The sequence below is a fragment of the Rhinolophus hipposideros genome (assembly GCF_964194185.1).
Source record: "Rhinolophus hipposideros genome assembly, chromosome: X".
Lineage (NCBI taxonomy): Eukaryota > Metazoa > Chordata > Mammalia > Chiroptera > Rhinolophidae > Rhinolophus > Rhinolophus hipposideros.
In genome coordinates this window covers 99,034,203-99,059,464 of record NC_138046.1, presented here as the reverse complement: position 1 = coordinate 99,059,464, position 25,262 = coordinate 99,034,203, and the positions used below count along the sequence as shown (strand labels likewise).

Below are 25,262 nucleotides of genomic sequence, written 5' to 3'. Positions count from 1 at the left end.
GAATGCTAAAATCAATACAGTCTAAGCACAGATTTTTAATAATTAATGCTGATAGGTTATGGGTGACCTGAATTTTTAAGGTTTGATTAGCTCAAAAATATCAAGGCCTGAGGCTATGATGCCCTCTGGACTGACCCATGCACACTGCATCTAAAACGTTGATGGCTCTCTTCAGCTCATACCAAAATGCTTATTTCTACTACAGAACAGTGAATTTGGGAAGTTTATGGTCAACTTTCAGTACACTATTGCAGTGAAAATGTTCAATATGTGTCCTTTTCAAATTTTAAGCCTATCATTGTATTCTCTCTCTCTCTCTCTCTCTCTCTCTCTCTCTCTCTCTCTCTCTCTCTCTCTCACTCTCCCTCTCCCCCCTACCCCTTTAAAATTCATTTTCTTTATGCTTCCCTCTTGTCAAAACATTTAAATGAAAAATGCTTGAGGGAGATGGATTTTACCCATGGATCTTCTTTCTATTATTTATGCATGTATATGGTTTCTGTCTTTCTCTTCTTTTAGGTTTCTCTCTGGAACCCAGCACACTTTTTGTTTTTATTATTATATTTGTCAAATTATGTTTTGTATAAGATTTATTTTTATATGTACCTGTTTCTCTAGGATGTGAATTCCTAGAAATCTAAAAACGTTTGCTATATGCTTTTTGTTTACCCATTAATGTCTTGTGTGTGAGAGGTGCTGTCATTGTTTAACTGAATTGAACATGGGCCTGAACAACAAATGACACTTTCAACTTCAAGTCCTCATTGTATAGGCTGATGTCTATCCAGATTGCCCCATAGTCTGACTTTTCAAAAAGTCGTCTTGTTTACTTATCCTTGTTTCCTTCCCACATTTGCAGGATGGATATCTATATGTGTATCCTTCTCTGAATTTGTTGGTGGAAATAGCAATGATTATGATAATTATAATTATTATTACTACTTATGAATAAACCTGATTTTTTTAAAATTAAATTTGAAATGTTTTAAGCAGTCTCTAAATTAAAAAATTGAAAGTTTTTTCACCCGAAGATTACTATTTTCTTTGAATTCTGTGAGTATCATGCATTTTTTGTTTTAGCAAAAACTCTCTAACTATAGAAAATTACTACAGAAAGGTTGAATGAATCAGTTTAAGAAAAGCAGCTATATCAAATCAGAACTTACAGATACATCTTATTGTACTTATATACATCTAGTCATAAAGGTTTTTTTCAAGTCCAAGTGTACTCTTGAAATACAATAATGCTAGTACTTTTTGCAACAGAATAGTAAACAAGATAAATTTTTAAAATACTCTCTCCTTATATAACATTTTATACTTTTTACCCCCAAATACTTTTATGTGCACTTTTCAAATTATTTTGATGACCCCATGGAGAAATGTAGAGAAGAAAGGGTTACACTTATAATACAACAAAAGGAATGAGTGAGGCATAAAAAGACCTAAGTTGCCCTCAGTGACTGGGCAGAGGTTACAACCCAGTTCAGGGTAGAGACAGTATTGTGTTTTAAAGCTGGAAAACAAATCAAAGACACTCAAAGACACATAGCCCAACTTCTTACTCTTTTCCTTGCCCTGTGGAGGTCATATGTTCACTTCTTAGTTTCCTACCGTAAAATTGTATAGTGGAATAAATAAAAGTCTAGAGTGCTCTCTTATAGCATTAAATAACTGTGCAATGAATAATATCTAAAATCATCCTTGAAATATATTTGTTCAAAACTAAATCTAATTGAATAAATGCAATCGCTTTTCTACCAAAGAAAAGTGACATGTCTAATTTTTTATTACACGACAGTATGCACTTTAAATTTTTGAAATATTTATAGGGTAATAGCAATATGACATATCTACTTTATATACTGTGAGAGACAAGATCTTTTGTTAGGAACATGAATTTCTGACACTTCACCACTTAGTATTCATTTGTTGAATTCATATGCTGCTGGCCGTCAATAAACCAATTCTAATGATATACTCAATGGTACTGGAAAGATTCAGAGCTTACACGGTTGTTTTTTTATATTTTCTGTTAGCTTGCTCATGCTTATGTTTTAAAAGCCATGCTATGCGCTCTGAGATAAATGGCAGAAAAAAATCATCAGAATTTTGAAATTTGATAATATGTTTAAAAAAGGAAATCTAAAAGATCTTCTTGGTGAAGATTCAGAAGGGTAAAGAGAAAGTTTTTGTAGTTGTTTAATTTAAGTACACCCCAAATCCTGAAGTAATCCTATTGATACTCTGAAAGATAAAGTTGGTTAGCAGTTAAAGCAATAAGGGGATAGATTTTATTCAGTAACTATTACAATAGAGAGGAGGAGCCAGCATGAACTGAATTCTACTTCAATTTGTGCAAAAGCAACTGGGAGTTTTAAAGCGAGGATGACAGAAAGTGAGGAGGGAGACTCAGTGGGGCCTTGAGCGGAGTTAGGGAAGTGGACATTTACAAGAAGTGGAAGGGGGTTGGTTGGTGGATGTGATATGCATGTGTTAATTGATGCTTATCTGCAGGAGAAACAAACTCCTAGAATATTTATCACTGGAGGTACTGATGCAAGTTAGAGCAAGGTACTACCTGGCTGGGAGCATTATCTCCTTGAATGTTTGCTTTTCAAAGAGAGGCCTCTGAGGTCCTTGTGAAGACAGTTCTGGGTGATAGAAGATTGACATCTCAAAAGGGGAGAGAAAGGATTTATAATTAGCTTTCTCAAGTAACTGCTGTAAGAATGGGTTCAGGGGCCCATCTGCCTATTACCAGGTTTTGGCTGGAACGTACTATGTGTTCTCCTGGCAGCATTGAGCTTGCTCAGGTAGGCACTTTAAGGGAGACTGGGTTCATCCTAGAGATACGGCCTTGAGCTGTTAGAAACTATGTTAGTGCTTGTTCAAGTTTCTTAGTGTGTGTTTATGATGGAAGGGAGTGGACAAAGTGATTTATGCTGAGAATCGGCAGTTTTAGTATGCCAAGGTTGAGGCCTAGTTGAGAAGAGGGCTTGGAGGAGACTGACTAGAGTTTGGTTAAGACGAAAGTCTGTGTCAATACATACTATTTTGAATGACCTGACGATGTACAAGGCAGATGCCATGCATGTTGGATAAAGAACTAGTTGCTGATGTGAACAGATTGTTTATTCACAATGACTAGAAAAGTGAACCAAACTCAAACAACGATAAAGTATAAGTGAAGTAACTTCACTTTCTGCATTTGCATGGTTTGAATTGCCAAAATAAAGGAGGTGGTGGAAAATGTGACTTTGTAGATAAAATCCTTGTGGATTTTATAGATAATGAACCCAGTGAGTGCGATAATTGCTAAAGGCACTAACATTTATTTTTGATGAGTAATGATATGATCGAGATCATGATGGTGACCGTGACATGATAGTGATGGCAATGATGATAATGATGGCCAACGTTTAATGAATCCTTAAAATATGTTCCAAGCACCTGACACTTGCTTACACTTTGAATACACGAGGCATAGGCAGTGTGTACTGTTATCACCCATATCTTACAAATGAAGATTTTTGTGACTTTGGTTAATAAGGTGGCCAAGCTTACTTAGAGTTGGGGTATAACTGCAGGCAGTCTGGCTCCAAGAATGCTTGCTCTAACCATTGGGCTATACTCTGTGGTTGGCAGTGGAGCAAAATAAATGATTGCCTATCTCTGTGGTCTGCATTGCTTGGTTCACACTCAGGGAGCTGGGTTTCTCTTTGGTGTTCCATTTTAGGAAGGACAGTATTGAATTTGATTGTGTCTTAAGCAGCATATGCATGGAAGTGAGTTGTAATGCACATTATATAAGTCATAGTTAAAAGGACTAAAACTGTCAAACATACTTAAAAGGGATGTTTGGAGATCTGTGGAGAGCAGGGCCTAGTTTTATATATACAGAGAGTGCCAAAAAAATGTACACACATTTTAAGAAAGATAAAAACTATTAAAATTGGAATATTCAATATATACCAACAGTAAAAGATGAGTCCAAGTCACATTTGACTTCTGCAATTACAAGAGGTGCTCACAGTGGTTACCATCAGCATCGAGACACTTCTGATTATGGCGAACTACTGCCTGAGCAACGTTGACCAGAGTGTCCACTCGTATACACTTTTTTGGCACCCCGGTATGTATTCCCCCCACACACAAAATTGTCTTTAGCAAAATAGAGGGCCGTGATTGTACTGCTAATAAGAACTAGAACTGATAGGGAGATGTTAAGGTACACAGGGTTCAACTCGGGGAGGGAAGCACTTTCTCAGTGCTGTTCGCCAATGGAATGGTTTCTTCCTGAGGCAATGAATTCCTCAACACTGATAGCGTTAGAGCCGGGGATATTGAGCATCTCTGAATAAAGGATGACTCCATTAACTCTATGAAACGTGTTAGTGTTGTCTTCCACCAGTTAAATAATGTGTCTAAAGAAATGAACAAATTCAGTCCCTTGGTGGATTTTCCCGCAAATATGGAGTCTAAATGATAATGATATATTTTGTATTTTGGAGGTAACAGGTAAGAGAACTGCATTCCAATTTTACTCTCTGTTTATTTGCAGACTTTTATGCTTTTTAATACCTCACAGTTAAAGAAGCCTAAGTCTATTTCATACGTAACAGAACTGAGCCTACCAGAATATTTTCGTATCCCCAAGAGAATCAACATTCCTCAGTATCCAGAAATGCAAGCTAAAAGACTTAAACCTACAAAGAAAACAGGTAATCAGTACCATGTGGATTGCAATATCTAGCCCCTTCACAGGCACTGTGAAATTGTACAATACAAATAAGAGATTTCTCTAGTTAATACTATGTTCATAATATAATTGGAAAAATAGTTCAGCTACATGAATACCAATTATTGAATAATATTTTGTATTATAAATAACCAACATACCACATCACAGTAATCTAAATTTTGTACTGAATCTGTGTGCTAAATCCTGGTACTAAAATTTATAGACCTGTCTTTGTTAAAGAGTAGTTATCTGATAAAAATAGTAAGTGCACTTTGAGAAAGGTGAGCTCTTGCTTTGACAGTGAACTTGGTTACAGAAGTTGTGCTGGAGTTGAGGCTTTGGCTGGCTCTAATGGATAGGAGGGATGTTGATGGCAAGAGTGTATCAGAGAAGAATGGTACCATTTATGAGTAATTCATCTTTGAGCTGGATTAAGGCCTTTATTAGTTGAGTATTTACTTTTGGCCTCCTGGTGTCCGTTTATTCTGTCTTTGTGTTCAGGAAGGACTAGGCCAGATTTAATAGAATATTAATAAATGTACATTATTAAATACCAATAAGATGTAAAGAATGTGACTAAATAATTTAAAGTATTAAAATTAATGTACATTTTTCTTTCACTTTTCAAGCTGGTAGATAATATAGGAATATAATTCTTTTACTAGGACTATTCCTACAATGCGTCATAGATTCTAAGTTATGTTGCTAACTTTGGTTTTCTTAAATTTTCACTTGATGTTTTCTTACAGCTTTGTGTTTAACAACAAAGTATTTCTGTATCTGAAGTTACAGTTAAAAACTATAAGGTACAGGATAATCTGTTCACTTTGCCTTCCTAGGAGATCTGAGATCTCCGATTCAAATGCTCAGTAGCCAAAGCAGTTAACAAGGATTTATGAATTAGATCTGGTCGAAGGCGGTAGGGATGATGGAGCCTATGACAAACTGAAGAGTAGATGCTGTCTAAATATTGAAATTTAAAAAAATAAAAATAAAAGCTTGAACCAGCCAAACAACTGCGAGGGCATATTCGGCTCCCCACCTGTCAGTTTGAGACCTCTCGTGATAATTTGTCTTTTTTTTTTTAAACATTATTACCTCCAGTTTTTCAATGTGCTATTAAATTTTGAAATGAATAATTTATTTTGATAACTTTTTAATCCCTTTTTAGATAACTGGATAGAGCTATGTATATTATAAACCCAGCAAGCGTTGTCAGTCCAAGTGATTCATTTTCAGTTATTCATTCAGCAACACTATTGCGCATCAATTTCTTTGAGAAAAATGATGAAAATTACTGTATTCATCCATTTGAAGGACTAACAGATAAGTAGCTCTTGTAATACAATGGGATAAATGTTATTGATAGAGAAGCATTCATCCAGAAATTGTTTACAAATAAAACTAACATTAATATAGTCGATATATAGGATATATAGGGTAATTCAAATTTTAAAGAATTCACTCTGAGAAAACATATAACTAAGAATATATAGCATAGACTTGACGTGGTACTCAAAGTATAGTCTTAATAAACACTAATGAGGATTGGAATGTTAAAGATGCCATTTAATTATAAATAACCGTGAAGTTATTTGCAATTAAAATTCTTTCAGATAGTTTTCTAAGGATAATATTTTTATTGTATATCAATTGTTAAATATTTTAGTAAGAAGATGATTGTAAAAATTAAGAAAAGATAGAACTGCAAACAATTTTTAAAAGATTATGCATAAAACTTGTAAAATGCAATCGGCCTGTCATGGTTCACATCTAACTTGATTTCCTGTGTATTTAAGTTTATAGAGGAAGCTTTCAGCCCAAGTTTCCGTTTTTGTTTCCTTCAACATACATTTAAGCAAAGTAAGTTTACAAAAATAGAGTATTCTAACTCAGGATAGTAGCAGGTCAAATAAAATACATACCTTAAACAATATACATTCTGTTGTTAGGCAGTTGACTTAATGAAAAGTAGAAGGATATAAGCATTTTACTTTATTAAATGACATTTATTAGAATTTGAGACAAGGAATATTAGAGTTAAAGGTTAAAAAACTTATTTATTTTTTAAAAGATTTTATTGGGGAAAGGCAACAGGACTTTATTGGGGAAAAGTGTGTACTTCCAGGCACTTTTTTCCAAGTCAAATTGTTGTCCTTTCAATCTTAGTTGTGGAGGGCGCAGCTCAGCTCCAGGTCCAGTTGCCATTTTTTCTAGTTGCAGGGGGCACAGCTCACCATCCCTTGCGGGAGTCGAGGAATCGAACTGGCAACCTTATGGTTGAGAGCCCACTGGCCCATGTGGGAATCGAACCCCTGAACTACTGGGCCGGCTCCCCTCCCCCCCCAAAAAACAACTTATTTTTATGGTATCAGCCAATTTGAAGAGAACAAACAGATTTTCTAGCAATAAATAAACATAGAAACAAGTCTTTTTTTTTTCTTTTTCTGAGTGGCACAGAGAAACAAAAGAAAAAAAAGAGTTTATATGGAGAAGTAGAGGTAGCCCAGTGTTCCTGCTAATTGCAGGAAAGGGGTGGAAGTAGGGTCATATTTATAATCTCTTGAGGTTCTCAATGCATCAAAATGATCTTGTTTTGAGGTATTAAAAAATGGCTATCTTTTGCCGTGTCATAGTATTAATGTTGCCTGTCAGCCTTTACCTTTTTGAAATTCTTAATGAAAATTCCACATTTCTGATTAACTATAGCTATTACCAAAGTTATTAAAAATAGTCTATTTAAATTCACATTTATTTTAGCATCTTTCATTTGGAAGATTATCACTTTTCCCATTGTACCATGTAACATGATAATGCTTTCCTTTGAAGGAAATGAAGCTGTAAAGAAAGTGCACACTGTCCCACTTTCATGCATCTCAGAGACCCTTTATGTTAGTAGGCTGGGGTAGGGATGAAATTTATTGGACACCAGCCATATGCAAAGCCCTGCAATGGTTGGTTTGTGTTCTCTTCTTATTTAATCCTCCGATAGATGGATGAGTCTCTGGTGCCATCGAGGCATTTGATCTCTGTACTTTCTTATCCATGGACTCTTGCATTTCTCACAGCAATCTTTCCACACTGTTATTAGTCTCTTTTGTCCCAATCATTTGTTTTTTATTTAATTTTTGGGTGGTAACATTGGTTAATAACATTACATAAATTTCAGGTGTACAACTTTCTAATACGACTATTTATAATAGTCTATTGTGTGCTCACCACCCAAAGCCTAGTCTCCTTCCATTGCCATATATTTAACCCCCTGTACCCTCTTCGTTCTCCACCCGCTCCCCTTCCCTTCTGGTAACCACCTTTCTGGTCTGTATCTATGAGGTTTTTTAAACATTATTTTCACTCCAGTCTTTTCCCCATCCCCAACCTCCACTGGGCAAGTGACTGCATGTCCTCTCTCATGGAGGAAAAGGCGCTACCTGAACACAAGCTCTTCCTTAATCCCCTTTGTACCCGCCCCCGTCTGCAAAGATTAGGGATTTACTCTATCAGTTTTGCTATATGTATCCTTTATCATATCCCCGATAGCCTATTCTTGGGTTCTTCTCCATCATTTATCACAGCTCCGTCTTCTCTAAGAGTAGTTCCTTTACTTTTGGCTCCCAAATTTTCTCAAGCTTCAACAACTGAAGAAATTCAAAACTTTCCCATAGCACACACACTTCTCAAGAGAGAGATCTGCATTTGCAGTTTCTATTCTTGTGTGACTAGTTCTCAACTTCTCAAATCTGGCTTTTGTCTACCATTGTCTTACGATCTCTGTTGGAAAAATGTGGACTTTTAAACAGTGTCTTATTCTTTCTGTAGATATTCAATAGTGAACATATGCTATGCAATAATACATTTAGGGAGGCATTCAATGAAAAATTGTATAAACCTTTTCCTCTAGTTTCAGTCCTAGAGAATGTGTTGTTTATTGGCTTGTTAACAGCTCATTCACACTAATTTGTACACTTAGTAAATCAATCTACAAGAACTTAAAAATCAACTCTGTTCAAAACAGATTTTATTTTTAATATTAGGCAATTAGAGAAAGTTTATGGTATTCAAAATTGGAAATGCAGAACACAAAGTTAATTTGCTGTCAGCAATCCCTTGCTTCCTTCCCCATGGAGGGGTTAATTAGAAAGTGAAATCTTATTTTAGTTCTTTTCTATTGGAAATTTTATCTTCTTCAAAATTATATGAAAAAGAAAACTTCTTAGTTAAAATACTGGCAAGCTACAACTCCATGTTAGTCTCTCTCATAATTTTCCATTAAATGATCCATGAAGACATACAGAAATTCAAAAATTCAATAGCAATGGAAAGGAAAGATAACAACCACCCATTTACATAAATCCTATGAGGAATTCCCAATAATTACTGAGCTATTGTAGCCTGATTGAAAAACACATTTAATAGCCTCCACAGACTCATGCTCAATTAAAACAATTTTCATGTAAAGAGGAAACAGTCTAGTCCCATTCTCTGCCTTTTCCTCAGAAATGTATTATCTGTACCTACCAGAAAACTAGGAAGCTGTCTCCTCATTGCACACGTCCTGGCACATTGTAGGTGTTTTCAAATATTATCCCAATGAATGAATATATGTGAAATACTTTCCAAGATGGCCCTTTATTAATACTTCTTTGTTTGAATCACTCTTGAAAAGACACATTCCCTGGAGTTAAAATGACTGTAACTGGCAGGGGAAATGTGGAGGAACATCATTTTATCAAGGATGTATGGAATATAGCATGGAGGTCTGGCGGTAGTAACAGATGGGGAGAGTTCAAGTGATTTATGGTGCGTGTTATTGATCTGATTAGAGTTAACCCATTAGTGGGAAGATAATGAAATTTTCTAAGATGTAAAATTTCCCGTAGATTATTTGAAAACTGCCAGTGGATATAAGAAAATATCCTCCGTACATCTAATAAATGGATGCTTGTTTGACAGAGGAAATTGGCCCAAGGGTATGCATTGAGCTACCTCCACTTTTAGATCAAAGAGATCACTGCAAAGTGAAAGGGGAATGAGACCCTGTACAAGTGACCATCCGAGAAAGATAACCCTCTGCTATTTATAGGCGCAAACAACAAAAGAAAAGGCAGAAATAATGTTTTGAATGCTAGAAGATAAAAGAGTGACACCTAAATTCACTGCTAAATGACTTATAGTGCAACAGGGGAATGGCAAAGAGGAGAAATTCTGAAAAGCAATAGCAGAAAAAGACATTTTCAAAGGAACAAAAATTATACTGAAAGCAGAATTACCAACAGTAACTATGGAAACCAGAAGACAATGGAATTACAGTGCTGAAGCAAATGAACTATAATTCTAGAATTTTAAATCCCAGTAAACTATCACTCAAGAGTAAAGTTGAAATAAAAATGTTTTCAATCCAACAATGAAATAGAGAAAATTTAAAACTCACAGATATTTGCTAAAAGAACAAATGGAGAATCTACTTATGGATGAAGGAAATTGAATTAGGAAGAGCAGTGGTTAATAAAATAATCAGTAAATGTGGGTAAATCTTACTGATCATTGGCTATGGAAATAATAACGAATAATTCAGGTGGTATAAAAACAAAGTGAACTCAATTACAGGACAGTAATTTTATAAGGTGTGGATTATTGCCTTTATAGGCATGTAAGATTCTTGTATTTTTAGGGAAGAGGTTTGAACTATTTTAAGATATTTTTACATAATGAATGTTGAATATTTGGGCAAACCGAAAAATACAGAGATAGTATGTATAATTTATAAACCAGTAAAATGCAGAAAAGGAAATAAAGAAATATTGATGAGCTTAAGAGAATACAGGAACAGAGAAGAGCTAAAGAAAGGATATGGTAAAGAAAGGCACAAAATGAGATGTTAAACACAAATATTAATCACGATAAATAGAGACAGATGAAACTATAAAAGTTGATATTTTCACAATGGAAAGTGAAATGCAGCTTTATGGTGCTTACAAAATTACCTGGTAAAATATCCCAAAACCTATATCAGGTATTTACTAATCAAAAAACAGCTGGCAGGCGGCTAGTTGAGTCAGTGGTTTAAGCGCAGTGCTCATAATACCAAGGTTGCCGGTTTGATTCCCACAAGGGCCAGTGAGCTGCGTCCTCCACAACTAGATTGAAAAAAACAACAACAGCGACTTGACTTGGAGCTGATAGGTCCTGGAAAAACACACTGTTCTCCAATATTCCCCAGTAAAAATTAAAAAGAAAGAAAACCAACAACTGGCATAAATATTTTAATATTAAAATAGACTGTAAAGCAAATGTATTGATTTAAAAAGGAATAATCCAATGTAGAGAACAATTTCAAACTGTTTCCCCCTCAACCACATCATCTCAAAATGTACAAAGCAAAAAATGGCAAAATATGGAAGGAGAAATCCATAGAGTGGGAGATTTTACTGTACATCTCAATAATTAAGAGATCAGGCAGACAGAACATTGGTGAGGCCCTACCTTGCTGATCGGCGCAATAAGATTAGGTTTTCCTGCACCTATTAAGCCTGTCTTGTCTGTGCTGGAAAAAAATTGGCAATTCTTGTCATTGGCTTCCTTTAGCATTTTGATATCTTTCTGTGGCCTCCTTCCTGTGCTGTAGGACATCTGCAAGGATGTGCATTTCCTTTCACCAGTCTTTCCTGCTTGCAGATACTTAGAAACTTCATGGGGAGGCAAGCCCAGCATCTCAGCCATTTGGAATTGGTTAGGGAAAAAAGGTCATGTGCTATTCTCTTAGCATCCCCAACTCTCCTTTTCCTTTCTTGATTCCTACTTCTGTCCTTTATTTTTATCTTCCTTCTTCCTTTCTTTTAATTTCCTTTATCTCTTTCCTCATCTTTTCCTATCTTTCTCTTTCCTTTCATCATTAAATATTACACATTGTAGATCTTCCTGGTGATAGAAAAGCAAAGTAGTTCAGCCTCTTTTGAAGTGATAAAAACCCATTTTAACCAATATTTCAAAAATTGAATTTGTCCACAATTAGTATGGTTCTTTATCATTTCAAGTTATCGTTCTTTTATTGAATAGTATGATACATTTGACAATTTAAGCAGCTAAACCATTTCAGAAAATGTTTTTTCTTGAATGGATGCTGTTATACTACACTTCCAATGAAAACATTTTACGAAATACATCAAGCACACTCTAAAATTTCTAATTGCTGAATGTTTTTCTTTTTTGTATGAAGTCTATGGCACACTTCACGTTTTTGATATTAAATGAAGAAACTCAGTAATGAGCAATTGTTAGTACACAATGAATCTATCACTCACTTTACCAGGGTATTTGTGAGGTAGATGTGCCAATAAACATTAAGTAATTAAAATGGGTAAAATTCCAACTGGAATGTGATTTGTCTTTTTACTTGTAGAATAGAAAAGAAAATCTACACTAAAACTTTCCAGTAGTACCGTGTTTCCCCGGAAATAAGACTTAGCTGGACCATTAGCTCTAATGCGTCTTTTGGAGCAAAAATTAATATAAGACCCGGTCTGATATTATATTATATAAGACCTGGGCTTATACTATATTAAAATAAGACCGGGTCTTATGTTAAGTTTTGCTCCAAAAGGCACATTAGAGCTGATGGTCCAGCTACGTCTTATTTTGGGGAAACATGGTAGATGGAAGTGGGATTAGCAAATAGGCCAAAAAATTCTCTGAAAATATAATTACTCATACATGAATTTAGAACAAATAAAATTTATTTATTGTAAATTCATTAATATAAATGAATTCATGTAAACAGCTATTCATTCTCTTGATATCTCATCTTCTGAATTAAGAGCTTCTGACTATGGCTTACCAATAATATACTTAACTGTAGAAGATAATGATGAATTTACTATATTATTTAGTCTCTTCCACACATGTGGTGTACTTTCATGTAATCATGGAATATTAAGGCAGAAAGAAACCTAAGAAATCAGTTAATCAAATGATATTCTGTAGAGCCATAGCATTCTTGTAAAGTATTTTGGTTTGGCTATAGAGGGTTGTAGACATGAATTGGAGCTTCTAGCTTCTCTTCCTAGTTCAACCAGATCAACTCTAGGCTAATTTGTTTTCTATATTGAGACTCTGTCTTAGATAGTGTTCAGACACAGGACCCCCAAACCAAAAAATAAAATGCTTGAAAACTACTGATCAAATCTCAATCTTTGATTTTAACAGATTAAGAAATTGCATTCTAAAAAAAAAAGAAAGAAAGAATCATCTAAATTCTTTGCCCAAGGTTACACAATGTAGGAGAGAAACAAAAATTAGAAAACAGGATTTTTAACTCTCAGTTGATTGCATCTGTCACCTCACCAGTTTAATAAATGTATCTTCCTTTGTAGTTAAGACCAGGTAGATTGTTTCAGTAAAAGCCCAAGTGGATCATATCTGCCTGTACACATTTTAGGTAGTTTTCCCTCCTTTGTTGATCTGGTTTGGGCTATGTGACAAGTTTTCGCCAATTATTAAGTAATGTGAAGGAAGCAGATGTACGATAACCATTTGTACATTAGGGCTTTCATTATTTTGCTACTGGTAATTCTTTTGTACTGTATGAAAAATATTAGGCTCATCTCATAGCAAATTGGAAAGCTTATGGACCGAATTTCCAGTTGATGTTCCAGTTCATGAGTGAGCCCAGCAAATACCACATGAAGCAGATAAGCTTTCCCAAATGAGGTCAGGCCACAGAATCATGAGCAAATAAATAGTTGTTTTTTAAACTGCTAGGTTTGGGGATAATTTGCTATGCAGGGATAGCTGACCAAAATAGCAATACTGACTGATTTTCCAAACTGTGATCTAGGATCTAAGCATAGCATATTTTTATGGTTTATTTCAAAAACTATAGATCACACTGACTTTGTCCAGTGTCTAATGTTATATAAAATTAAGTATACTTTCATTAGATTATTAGGTTCCTTTATTTTCTTCAGTAACTTTAATCTGATAAATTTGGATACATTTAGTTACCTTTAGTTACATAACCCTGGCAACTGCCACAATTACCAAGCTCACCTGTAAAGAAAAGGACAGCTGAGTGGAGTAGGGACAGAAGGGACAGCTCCAGAATGTTCCTAACTATTTGTGATGCCCAAGTCAAAAGTACAAATGGAAACCCACATATCATATGCCTAAATTTTTTAAGTAATCAAATAGATTTTTAAAAAGAACACATTCTGTCATTTCATCTTGACAAATATAACTAATACCACCTTGGAAGAGCAAGTCTGAATTCAGAATTCTTGGCCTCTTCAGAGTTTTGCACCAGAATATGACAGCGTAAGGTAGCTGGACGCTGACCCACCTGTTCTTTTCCTTCCTTCAACTGTAATATGTACCATAATGGCTCTTTTGTGCAAATTTGTGGGTAACTCAGGCCACATAATTAATCTTGGTCCACATCTTCCTTTTGATAGCCACCTATTAGTTATGCTTCAATTCTAGGAGTTTTCCATCTGGAGGATTGACACAGGGAAGAGTCCTGTGCAAATACTGGAAATGGGATCAAAGCACTTTGGATTGTGAATTATGGCATCCCATGAACTTGGAACATGGATGGGGCTGGACTTCATGTAGATTGTGCCATTGGGCCAATGTACTCCTTGCATATGCAGAGAGACAATGCCAGAGGAGATTCAGAGTAAGTCTCTGGAAAGCATGAGACCCAGGACAAGAAGCTCTGTTTCCTGTGTGTAAGGGCATGTGTTAAGTTGGGGAATCCCAACAGCAGACCCTGAGACCAGGTCTTGAGATCAATAGTTTGAGAGGTGATTTCAGGAACCATAGGTAGAAGTGTGAGAGAATGAGATGCAGCAATGAGAGGCAGCCAATTCAGTGAGTGTAAATGAACAGTTGCCAATATTAGCAATTTGGGCTCAGTTTCACTGGGGATCTCTAGGAGTTAGTGTAGCATTTGCTCAGATACTCCAAGCAAAGGACAAAAAAGGTGGGTTACTTTTCCACCCTTATGATGCGTTATTTGTTGAGGACGGCAACTGCAGACGTTAACTGTCATTTCTGGCCTGATCCATGTGAGGGCTGAGCTCCCTCCTATGACAAGAACAAAGTCAGAGTTTTCCATAACGCCATTGACCTACAAGGAAGATTTAAATGCAGAAAGGACCATGGCAGTGCATGGATGGCATCTGCTACAGTGTGGAATTGGAAAGGACTTTGAGAAAACATGTCCCTAACAGAGAATGATGGTATGGTGGCACCATGTGGCCAGTAAAATTACCAAGTTTCTAAAAACCAAGATAATTTCTGCCTGTGCTATTTTACATCTGAGGGCGTGTGGATACTGGCTGATGAATACCTGCATCTAAAAGCGACTTCTTGTTGATAATATATGATAATAGTCCTACTCATGTTTCTGGCATGAATCAATTCAATTATTTGAGATGTTTAAGAAAGAAACATTGTTTTACCAAAACATCTTCAAAAATAGAGCCATCATTTCTATGAATTCCACTTTATGATGGATTTGATTTTGGACTTGTAAAGGAGAGGGGCTGGCACTGTGCATTCTTTAGGGTCTTTACTCAAAACATTTCATGAACAGGAAAATGTATACTTAAGAATGACCTTGACTTTGACTTTCAGATTCAGTTTCATTAGGAAATGAATATTTTTAGGGAAAAGGGAACAGTATATAACAAAGCTTTTGTAGAGTCTTTATCCTTGAATGTGTGCATTTCAATTGTTGTTTATTATTAAATAGCTAGTTATTATCTTTGATGAAAATAATAATTACTGTTGAGTTGCTTACATTTCCTATTCTAAGCACTTTAATGTTATTTAAATTACTTAATCTAAATATTTTCATTGTCTGTTCATGCAGGAGAAAAATGAGGTTTCTTTATTTCTGTTAATAAAGCAACAGATTTTGATCAAATCATTACCTTACCTGGTTTGTTCTAATGATGTTGCCACAATTCTAATACTTCTCTCAGAATGAAAGTAATCGATTGAACAACAGATGACAGAATGTGCCTAGAGTCCTTTTTGACAAGAAAAAATTTTATTCTAAAGTTAGATTTGTACTTGAAAAGGATGGAATAAAAATAACATTGTGACAGCCTTTATTTCCTCCTTCGACCAGCCGAGAATCTTGGACTTTGGTTAGATGTCATATAGATTTCAAATGTCATCCATTATTAGTGTGTTGTAATACACGGTATACAACATTATACATAATATGTAATATATGACATGCAGCAATATTGAATGCAATGTATGCCATATAATATATAATTAATATAGATATTTTAATAACATATAGCATATAACATAATTATAACACACACATACAGACCCTCAATTTATTTTGAAAATTATTTAAAGCAGTTAATGTTCTTGCAGGAGTGACTGATTTTCTCTGCATGCAGACTTCCAGTGTGTTTGAAAACAGGTTTTACATTTTTAACATTTGAGGTTTAATGTGAATGAATTAAAACGATAGCCAATTACTGTCATACTACTTCTCTGGTCTATTGGTTGATAAGCTTGATTTGTTTAGTTGGTTTCAGAGAACTTCTTTGCAGAATTAGGCTTCTAAACATTTTTTTTAATAGGGAGTATATTTGCAGACATTACCCTTAGTAGTATTTTTTTCCTTTTTAATTTTTTAGTAGTATTTAATAGTAGTATTTAATTTAGTATTTAATTTAGTAGTATTTAATTTTTTAGTAGTATTTTTTTCCTTTTTAATTTTTTTTTAATTGGGGAAGGGGTACAGGACTTTATTGGGGAACAGTGTGGACTTCCAGGGCTTTTTTCCAAGTCAAGTTGTTGTCCTTTCAGTCTTAGTTGTGGAGGGTGCCATTCAACTTCAAGTTGTTGTCCTTCCAGTCTTAGCTGTGGAGAGCGCAGCTTAGTTCCAGGTCCAGTTGCCGTTGCTAGTTGCAGGGGGCGCAACCCACCATCCCTTGCGGTAGTCGAACCAGCAACCTTGTGGTTGAGAGGAGGGGCTCCAACCAATTGAGCCATCCGGGAGCTCAGCGGCAGCTCAGCTTAAGGTGCCATGTTCAATCTTAGTTGCAGGGGGTGCTGCCCACTATCCCTTGTGGGACTCGAGGAATTGAACTGGCAACCTTGTGGTTGAGAACTCACTGGCTCATGTGGGAATCGAACCGGCAGCCTTCGGAGTTAGGAGCATGGAGCTCTAACCACCTGAGTCACCGGGCCGGCCCTAAACATTTTTTTTCCATTTGTTTTTCATCTGTTTCTGAAATACTTTGGGATTAGCAGTGAAATTGTTTCATGTTGTTATACTGCGTCTTACTCTAGGGTCGAGGGATTTTTATAACTATTTCCTCCTTTCATGGAGAATAAGAAAATGGTGACCTTCTAAGAAAAAGTAGTATTGCTTAAAAGGAAAGGACCAGCATAGATAGCCTGCCCGTCGTAGGAAATGATATTAGCTACTAACTTAAGGTACACGGTATAAAATGGTGATATGAGAAGTATTAATGTACATGCCTCTTTGTGCTTCCCTTGGTTACTAACTAAGAAAAGTATACTTCTATCTGCTAGTCAAGTTGCAAATTATTTTGATTGCTATGGGACAGAGCACCCATAAGTTATGAAAATAGTGCTTACCAAATATTCCATATACCTGTCTTATTTCTCAGCCCCCATGTGACTGGTTCTGGTCAACTAAATGTAATGTGTGTTACTTTTGGGATGAGCACTCAAAAACCCTTGGGCAAACTTCTAGTCACTCCTCTTCCCCTGGCCTGTCAGCAGAGGAAGAGAGGAGAGGTGTTTCTGATGGTACTGCTGCAAGATAGTAGTGTCTTTCTCAGCATGGGTCCCTGAGTGACTTTATGGAGCAGACCTTCCTCTAACCTTTAGAGGATATATTCTGTCATTGATAAATACACTTGCCTATTATGCCCTGGAGTTTAGTGTTAGTGTGTTACCTCAGTATAACCTAGTTTCTTCTAGATTATACAACTAAGGACAATAATATTAAATATTGCTTTACCCCAAAATGAATTTTAGGATTTATGCCATTTAAAATTATTAAACTATGTTTTAATTTTTTTTTATAGTTCCAGATGGATGTTTTTCAGTTCCTATACAATTTTTTCCTGTTAGACCTGGACGCTACCCTTGTAAAATTTTGTTGACGTCACTGTATGATGTGCGTCTCTATTACATTGAAGGTGTGGTAAATGAGGTACATCCACAGGCCCTATTAAAGTTTGAAGCACCAGCATTTAAAGCCCTTACCCAGGATATTCCAATAGTAAGTACAAATACTTTATTTTGTACTTTTCTTCATTCCAACTGCCACCCCCTCAATTAGAGTCCTTCACACCTCTTGTCTGGAACTATTACCAATTCCTAATTGCATTATCTGTTGCCATTTGTTTCTCTACATTGATGTCTGAGTTTTATTCCTAAATATAAGTGTTACATGTTATTCATCTAATTAATCACTTCTGTGGGATATCTTTGCTTAAAAAAGTTAACTACAACTTTCTTAACTTATCATCAAATTCCTACTCAAAAGCCATGCCTCCTCACTAAACCAAGCAGAGTTACGGTCTCTCAGATCACTGTGCTCCAAATTCAGCTGTAATCTTGACACTTACTAGATGGGTTCACAGGCACAAAGAACAATGATTGGCTGTAGCTTGGATATCTATTACTCAAAGTGATAATACAGTATAGGAGAAGGTAATGTAATTGTAAGGAATTTTGAATTTTTTAGGCTGAGAAATGGGGTTTTTTTTGTTTGTTTAATTATTAAAAATATAACAGAAGTCTGCTCAGAGTGCAAAAATTTGCTCTGATGAAGTATGTAAGCTTTGCAATCTAAGCAATCTACCAGTTAGAACAGTTTTTATTACCTATTATTAGGGGTAGAATGTGTAATTCCAAGGCCATTTTGTCATTTTAAAAATAGTTAGACAAACAAAGGAATATTCTTTTAGATATTAAGTATCATGGATCAATCTATTAGGTAATGCTCCCATAACACATCGAAAGGGTGTATATAGTCATCCTTGTGTCTTTTGTTCATGTTTTTGATAGTTCTTAACAAATATGACTTTCAAGTGGTGATTCTTAAGAAATACAATTAAAAATACAATATATAGTTTTATGAAAAGCACCAAGAATTAAGATGTAATTCAACTTCGTAGAGAACATCTGTCTGATATTTTCTACCTTTTTTCATGCTCTAGACTAATACAACAGACAATGAATGGCAATGTCAAGCTGTTATAGAAGGAGAACACTTTTATGGACCTTCTATTTTACATGTCGGACCAGGTGAAACAGTGCAGTATCCTCTCACTTTCACACCTGTCATGGAATGTGAGATTGTGGTATGAACTCATTGATATTTTCCCCCAGTATTAATATGTCAATAAACCGATGTATGATATTAAGCTATATAATTTATTGTAAATCTTTTTGCAGAACATTATGTTTTCATGAATTTGATTATTAGTGTCCACTGTGCTTGAAACTCTAATAAATGTTTTAACTTCAGGGATAAACATTCTGAAAGTCACAATGTCATTAGCTGCCAGTACTTACTCATGTATCTAGATTATTTTTACATGACACGTTTAACAAAGTAAGATGATTGCTCCTTTTGTTTTCATTCAATAAGGAAGTTGATGCTTCAGAAAATACTTTCTGAAGACATATTTCTTTGACAAGGATGTAAACACAAGATGTATTAGAATGCCTATATAAACTGTACTCGGAGAAAGTAAAGAGAAATAATGAGGTTTTCACAGGAAATTCATCTTTATTCGTTTACTAGAAGTATTTGTACATTAACTGGAAAAGTCAATGGGTAACACCTCCTTGAAAGTTCATGTCATTAATCAGATTCAAGATTAATAGGATAGCAGAAGTAGTTTGGCACTGAACTGTGACTCCTGGATAGCTGAAATTTGGCTGATTTCTCATAGGGCAAATTTATTCTACAAAATGAAATAGATGGTATACAATGTGTCATGGACTTAAAAGGGATTGGCGGAAAACCCTTGGCCTTGAAAGACCTCATTATAAACTGTCAAGTGGGGATCACGGAATATAGAACCATAATGGTGCCCAATTATACAAAGACTACGGTAACATTTAAGGTAAGATTTTTTTTTTCCTTCGGTATAACAGTGTTTTCAACAGGAGTATATTGAATCATATGAAATTTTAAAAACATTTAATTTTATTTAACTAGGTGAAGCCGTGTCACATAAAGAATGTTTAGAATTCTATTTTTATTAGTCTAACAGCTATTAAATTCATTGTGATTATAAAGCTGAATTAGCACCAAACAAGTTTTGTGTCTAAGTATTAGCATATAATTACAAAACATATTAAAATCTACTTGAGTCATTTGTATTTTCACTTGAACAAATTGTACATGATTATAAAAGATATTTTCAAAAAAATTTTTAAACAGCATTCAGAGGTACAAAATTTCAAAAGTATATTCTATCATTTACCAGTGTAAATAATAGTGGAAATATGAAGAAATGCGTAATTATTTACATCTTTATTGTTTATGAAGTTTTGTACTTAGCCCTTCTTACTTGATTTGTTTCAGCCAATCCTAAAATAAATGTCTTCACACCCACTCCCAGATTTATCTACAAATTGTTGTGTGCCCAATAGAGTCTTTGAAACGAGTTTCAAATATCTATCCATCAGGGGTACCTGAATTCATTTTTAGAGGGCACTGCCAAAGTTTGGAAATTCTCTGGGTTTACCTGCTACTTTTTTTTGTAATCTTGAAAAACACTTGTTTAGCTTTTCTTCTTCCTTGCTAGATTACAAATGGAGTGAATATTATGAATGAAAATCTCATTTTCTCACTCGCCTAATAAAACCATTCATTGTCATCTCTTCTGCATCGAGTCCATACTCCCTGAAGTGGCTTTCCCTGCCCTTCAAAAGCTTATCTGCTCAGTTTCATATCTCACTACTTTTGGCTCCAGCAACAGTTAGGCCTTTATATCATTTACATCATTTCCTTTTGCTACGGTCTTGAAATCTCTGCTCAATTCCCTGTTTTCCATTTCTCTGTGTCTAACTCCTTTTCATTCTCTAGGGTAAGTCTTAGATGCCACCTTTTTCAAGAATCTTTCCTTATTCCCATGAGCCTGGATTAGATGCCTTTCATGTGCTTCCCCAGCATTTTGGTGCCTGTTCCACCATCATACATACCACATCATGTTGCTATTACCTGTTCATTATTCACCACCAGATTGTAAACTGTGAGAAAAGGCCATGCCTCTTGTAGCCACAGTTTTATACCTAGCATAAATATTAGTTATCAAGCACATAATAGTTTTTAGGGAAGATTTGTTTAATAAACAGATACAAACATAATGGTTAGCAATTAAAACAAAGGAAAGGGGAGGGAGAAAAAAAATATGACTATTTCAATTTGCTATCAATAAATAAGGGAAAAAAAATATTTTTTTTCCACCACTCCCTTTCCTCTTCCAGAATTTACTGGTGAACAGGGAATCTTGTCTTCAGGATTTGATGAAAACAGGTTAAGGAAAAATCTGTAATTTCCTAACAGTGGTTGTTTCATTTTGTTGTTATGGCAGAGATGACATCTATAGGCTTTTAATATTTTATTATTTAGAATGAATGCACTTTTTAAAATGTAGGCTTTTAAAAATAAAAATTATGCTATATTAACTATATTCATCTAATTAAATGTAGAAGTGGAATTTTATCCTTAAAAAATTATTGTCACAAGCAACAATAATTAAAGTCTATATTTCTATCATTTTATTTCTATCACAAATAAAACTGAAGAATCTGGTTATTTTACTTATAGAGTATACGTTTTCATTGAGGATCTTTCTGTAATTAAAGATATTACCTATTAAGTTAATTAAATGTTAATTCATTAAAATATTAATAATACTGTTCATATGTTCCAGGTCTTCCTAATATTTCTATATTTCTATCTTCAAGACATTTTCCAAAAATATTCAACAGTAATTATTTAACATTGCAGTTGCCTGTGGCTGCAATAATAGTTGTGTATAGCCAGGAAGAGTTGGGCCAAAAACTTGAAAGGAAGATCTGGGGAATAAGATGTCTTTAGAGGATTTTAAAAGCTCTCATTTCCCTGAGGAACATGCAGGCTACGTGCATGTGCTGAGTTGTGTGCTTGCCCAGGAAAGACCTGAGAGGGTGCCAGTTTCTCTCATCTGTGGCTGACACAGAGGTACTATGTGAGCTGGAAATTAAGGCTAAGGCAGATCTAAACTTCCTGAGTGCTGAAAGTATGGCACAACACATATACAGTGCTCCTAGACAAAGGGCAGATGATGTATTGTTTCCAGGCATTCAAAGAAACCTGTGACAAATGATTGCTGACCACTAGGCTAAGTAAGCAAGGACTTCAGTGGGCACACACTACAGCAAATGCAGAAGTTATAGAAGTCGTCCAGAAAAGTCACTAAACCAACAAAGAACAAAACAACAAAAACAAACCATGGGATGGTAGTGATCTGATTTCAAAAATAGCTATACTACCTTATATAAAATATCCATTTTTTCAACAAGAGTGACAAAATGTATGAGACAAAGGGAAAAACAAAGAAACGGGAAAGTGACCGATACACAAGAAAATAAGCAGTTACTAGGTGCTACTTTGAGGGGGCCCACATATTGGATAAGTAGACAAAGACTTTAAAGGAGCCTTTGTAACTGTGTTCAATGCATGAAAAGGAATCTTACTGAAGAATCAATGAAAAGTTTCAATAAACAGATCATATCAATAAATATATAGAAATTATAAAAAATAAATTCTGGGATTTATTTATTACTGGGGTTTATTTATTACTTTTCTGGGGAAAAGTACAATAAAAGCAAGGAATTGTTCACTATATGGGCCCAGAATATTTTATAATTTCCCTTGGGATTTCTTCTTTGACATGTTGGTTATTTAGGGCTATGTTGTTTTAAGTTCCACCTATTTAAGGATTTTCCCAGTATTTTTCACTTTTGATTTCTAATTTAGTTACGTTATTGTTAAAAACACATACTGTATATGATTTCATCCCTTTTAAATTTATTGAGGCTTCTTTTATGTCCTAAGACATGGCCTATCCTGGAGAATGTTTCATGTGTGCTTGAGATATGCTAAAGGGCATCCATGAAAATCCCACAACTAACATCATACTTAATAATAAAACAGGGAATGATTTTCCCTATGGTCAGGAACAAGATAAGGATTTCCACTCTTACCACTTCTATTCAATATTGTACTGGAAGGTACTAGCTACTGCAATTAGTTAGAAGAAAAATAAAAAGCATCTACATTAAAAAGGAAGAATCATACAATCTCTATTTGTAGATATCATGATCTTCTTAATAGAAAATTATAAGGAATCTACTAATTGTACTATCAAAACTAATAAATGAGTTCAGAAGATTTGCAGGATACAAGATCAATATACAAAAATCAATCATTTCTATATATTAGCAATGAACAATCCAAAATGAATTTAATAGTCATTTACAATAGCATCAAAAATAATGAAATGCTTAGGAACAAGCTTGACAAAAGAGGGGCAAGACTTGTACACTGAAATCTACAAAATATTAAAGGAAATTAAATAAATTTCAAATAAATAGGAAGACATCCTATGCTCATGAATCAGAAGACTTACTATTGTTATGATGGAGATGTTACCCGACTTGATATACTGATTCAACACAATATCTATCAAAATCCCAAAAGACTTTTTTGCAGAATTTGACAAGGAAATCCTAAAATTCATACAGAAATGCAACAGACAGAGAACAACCAGAGCAATCTTGTGAGATATGGAAAAAAAAATTGGATGACTCTTTCTTTCTGATGTTAAACCCTACTACAAACCCTTAACTACAAAACTGTAATATTAAAGAAAATGTTGTACTAGTATAAGGTACACATGCAGATAAATGGAATAGAATAGAATGTCCAGAATAAACCCTTATAATAATGGCAGATTGATTTTTGACAAACATACCAAGAGAATTCAATGAGACAGAATAGTGTTTTTTGTTTTTTTTTTTAAATGGTCCTGAGGCAATTGTATAGTCACATACAAAAGAATGAATGTGTGGATCTTCCTCATACCATGTGCAAAAGAAAACTCAAAATAGATCGTAGACCAAAATTTAATAGGTATAATTAAAAATCATAGAAGAAAACATAGCAGTAAATCTACTTGGCTTCAAGTAGCCCAGTTTTTAAAATATGCAGAGTTTGAATAGACATTTCCCAAAGAGGATATGCAAATGAGCAATAAGCACATGAAAAGATATTCCACATTATTGGTCATTAAGGGAAATAAATCAAAATCACAATGAGACTGCACTTCATACTCACTAGGAGACTATAATCAAAAAGACAATAAGAACTTTGATTTGAGGGAAGATGTAGAAAAATAGGAACCATCACACATTGTTGGTGGGAAAGAAAAATGGTACAGCTATTTTGGAAAATAGTTTGGAAGGCAACAACTTAAAAGGTTAAACATCGAGTTATCATATGCCCGAGCAATTCCATTCCGAGATGTATGTCCATGAGAAATGAAAATATATGTCCACTGAAAAACTTGCACATATTTTCTTAGCAGAATTATTCATAAAACACAAGTAGAAACAACCCAAATTTCCATCAACTTATAAATGGATACACAAAATGTGTCATATCATAGCATTTAATATCCATCAATAAAAGAAATGAGGTACTGAATATATGTCACAACATAGATGAACCTTGAAAACATTATGCTAAGTGAAAAAAAGGCAGTCACAAAACACCACATATTATATGATTTATTTTCTATGAATTGTTCAGAATAGGCAAATCTACAGAGACACAAAATAGATTAGTGTTTGCCTGGGCAATGGGATTGGTGAGATGTAACTACTCAGTACTCTGAAAGATGGATTTAACCACGGTTGTGGTCAAATTATGCTTAAATGGTCTTTATATGCTGTATTAATACGGATACAGAAATTCATTGAAATGGTTCATCTTTTTTACATCAAATTGCATAAAGAAAATGGTGCATGGCGTATAAAAGATACTCAGATTGTCTACGTATCAATGATCATGCTACAAGTAGCAACAGAAAATAAACATTGTTCTTTTTCTAAGAATCATTTCCTTTCTATTTATTCATAGGTCTCAGATTTTTCTTCTATTATATGTATCAATTTTTTTATTTGCTTTTCATTTAGAAATGAACAGTTTTAATGGAAGTATTTAAATTAAATTTGCGTTTTTTTCTGTGCTTCAGATTGTTACACTAATTTCATGTAAATATTGACATTTTGTAATTGTTGCTTTTGCATTCTCCTTTCTAGGTATCTTCAAATATTCCAATAGTGTCGGGAGATCGACACATCACCATAGACCCTGAGAATACAGTTCCGTATATTCTGTCCATAAGCTCTCTGAAACGTGGTGTATTCAGAGGTAACAAAACCATTA

The 25,262-nt window shown here is 34.6% G+C and overlaps 1 protein-coding gene across 1 annotated transcript in view; it reads left to right on the top strand.

Annotated features, from left to right (window-relative positions):
* CFAP47 (cilia and flagella associated protein 47) overlaps positions 1-25,262 on the top strand; it is a 365,678-nt gene that overhangs the window by 241,614 nt on the left and 98,802 nt on the right. The window contains exons 45-49 of the mRNA XM_081043051.1: positions 4,565-4,724; positions 17,830-18,026; positions 18,970-19,113; positions 19,711-19,884; positions 25,136-25,247. Of these exons, the coding sequence (XP_080899177.1) occupies positions 4,565-4,724; positions 17,830-18,026; positions 18,970-19,113; positions 19,711-19,884; positions 25,136-25,247 (787 nt within the window). The remainder of the gene's footprint in view (positions 1-4,564; positions 4,725-17,829; positions 18,027-18,969; positions 19,114-19,710; positions 19,885-25,135; positions 25,248-25,262) is intronic.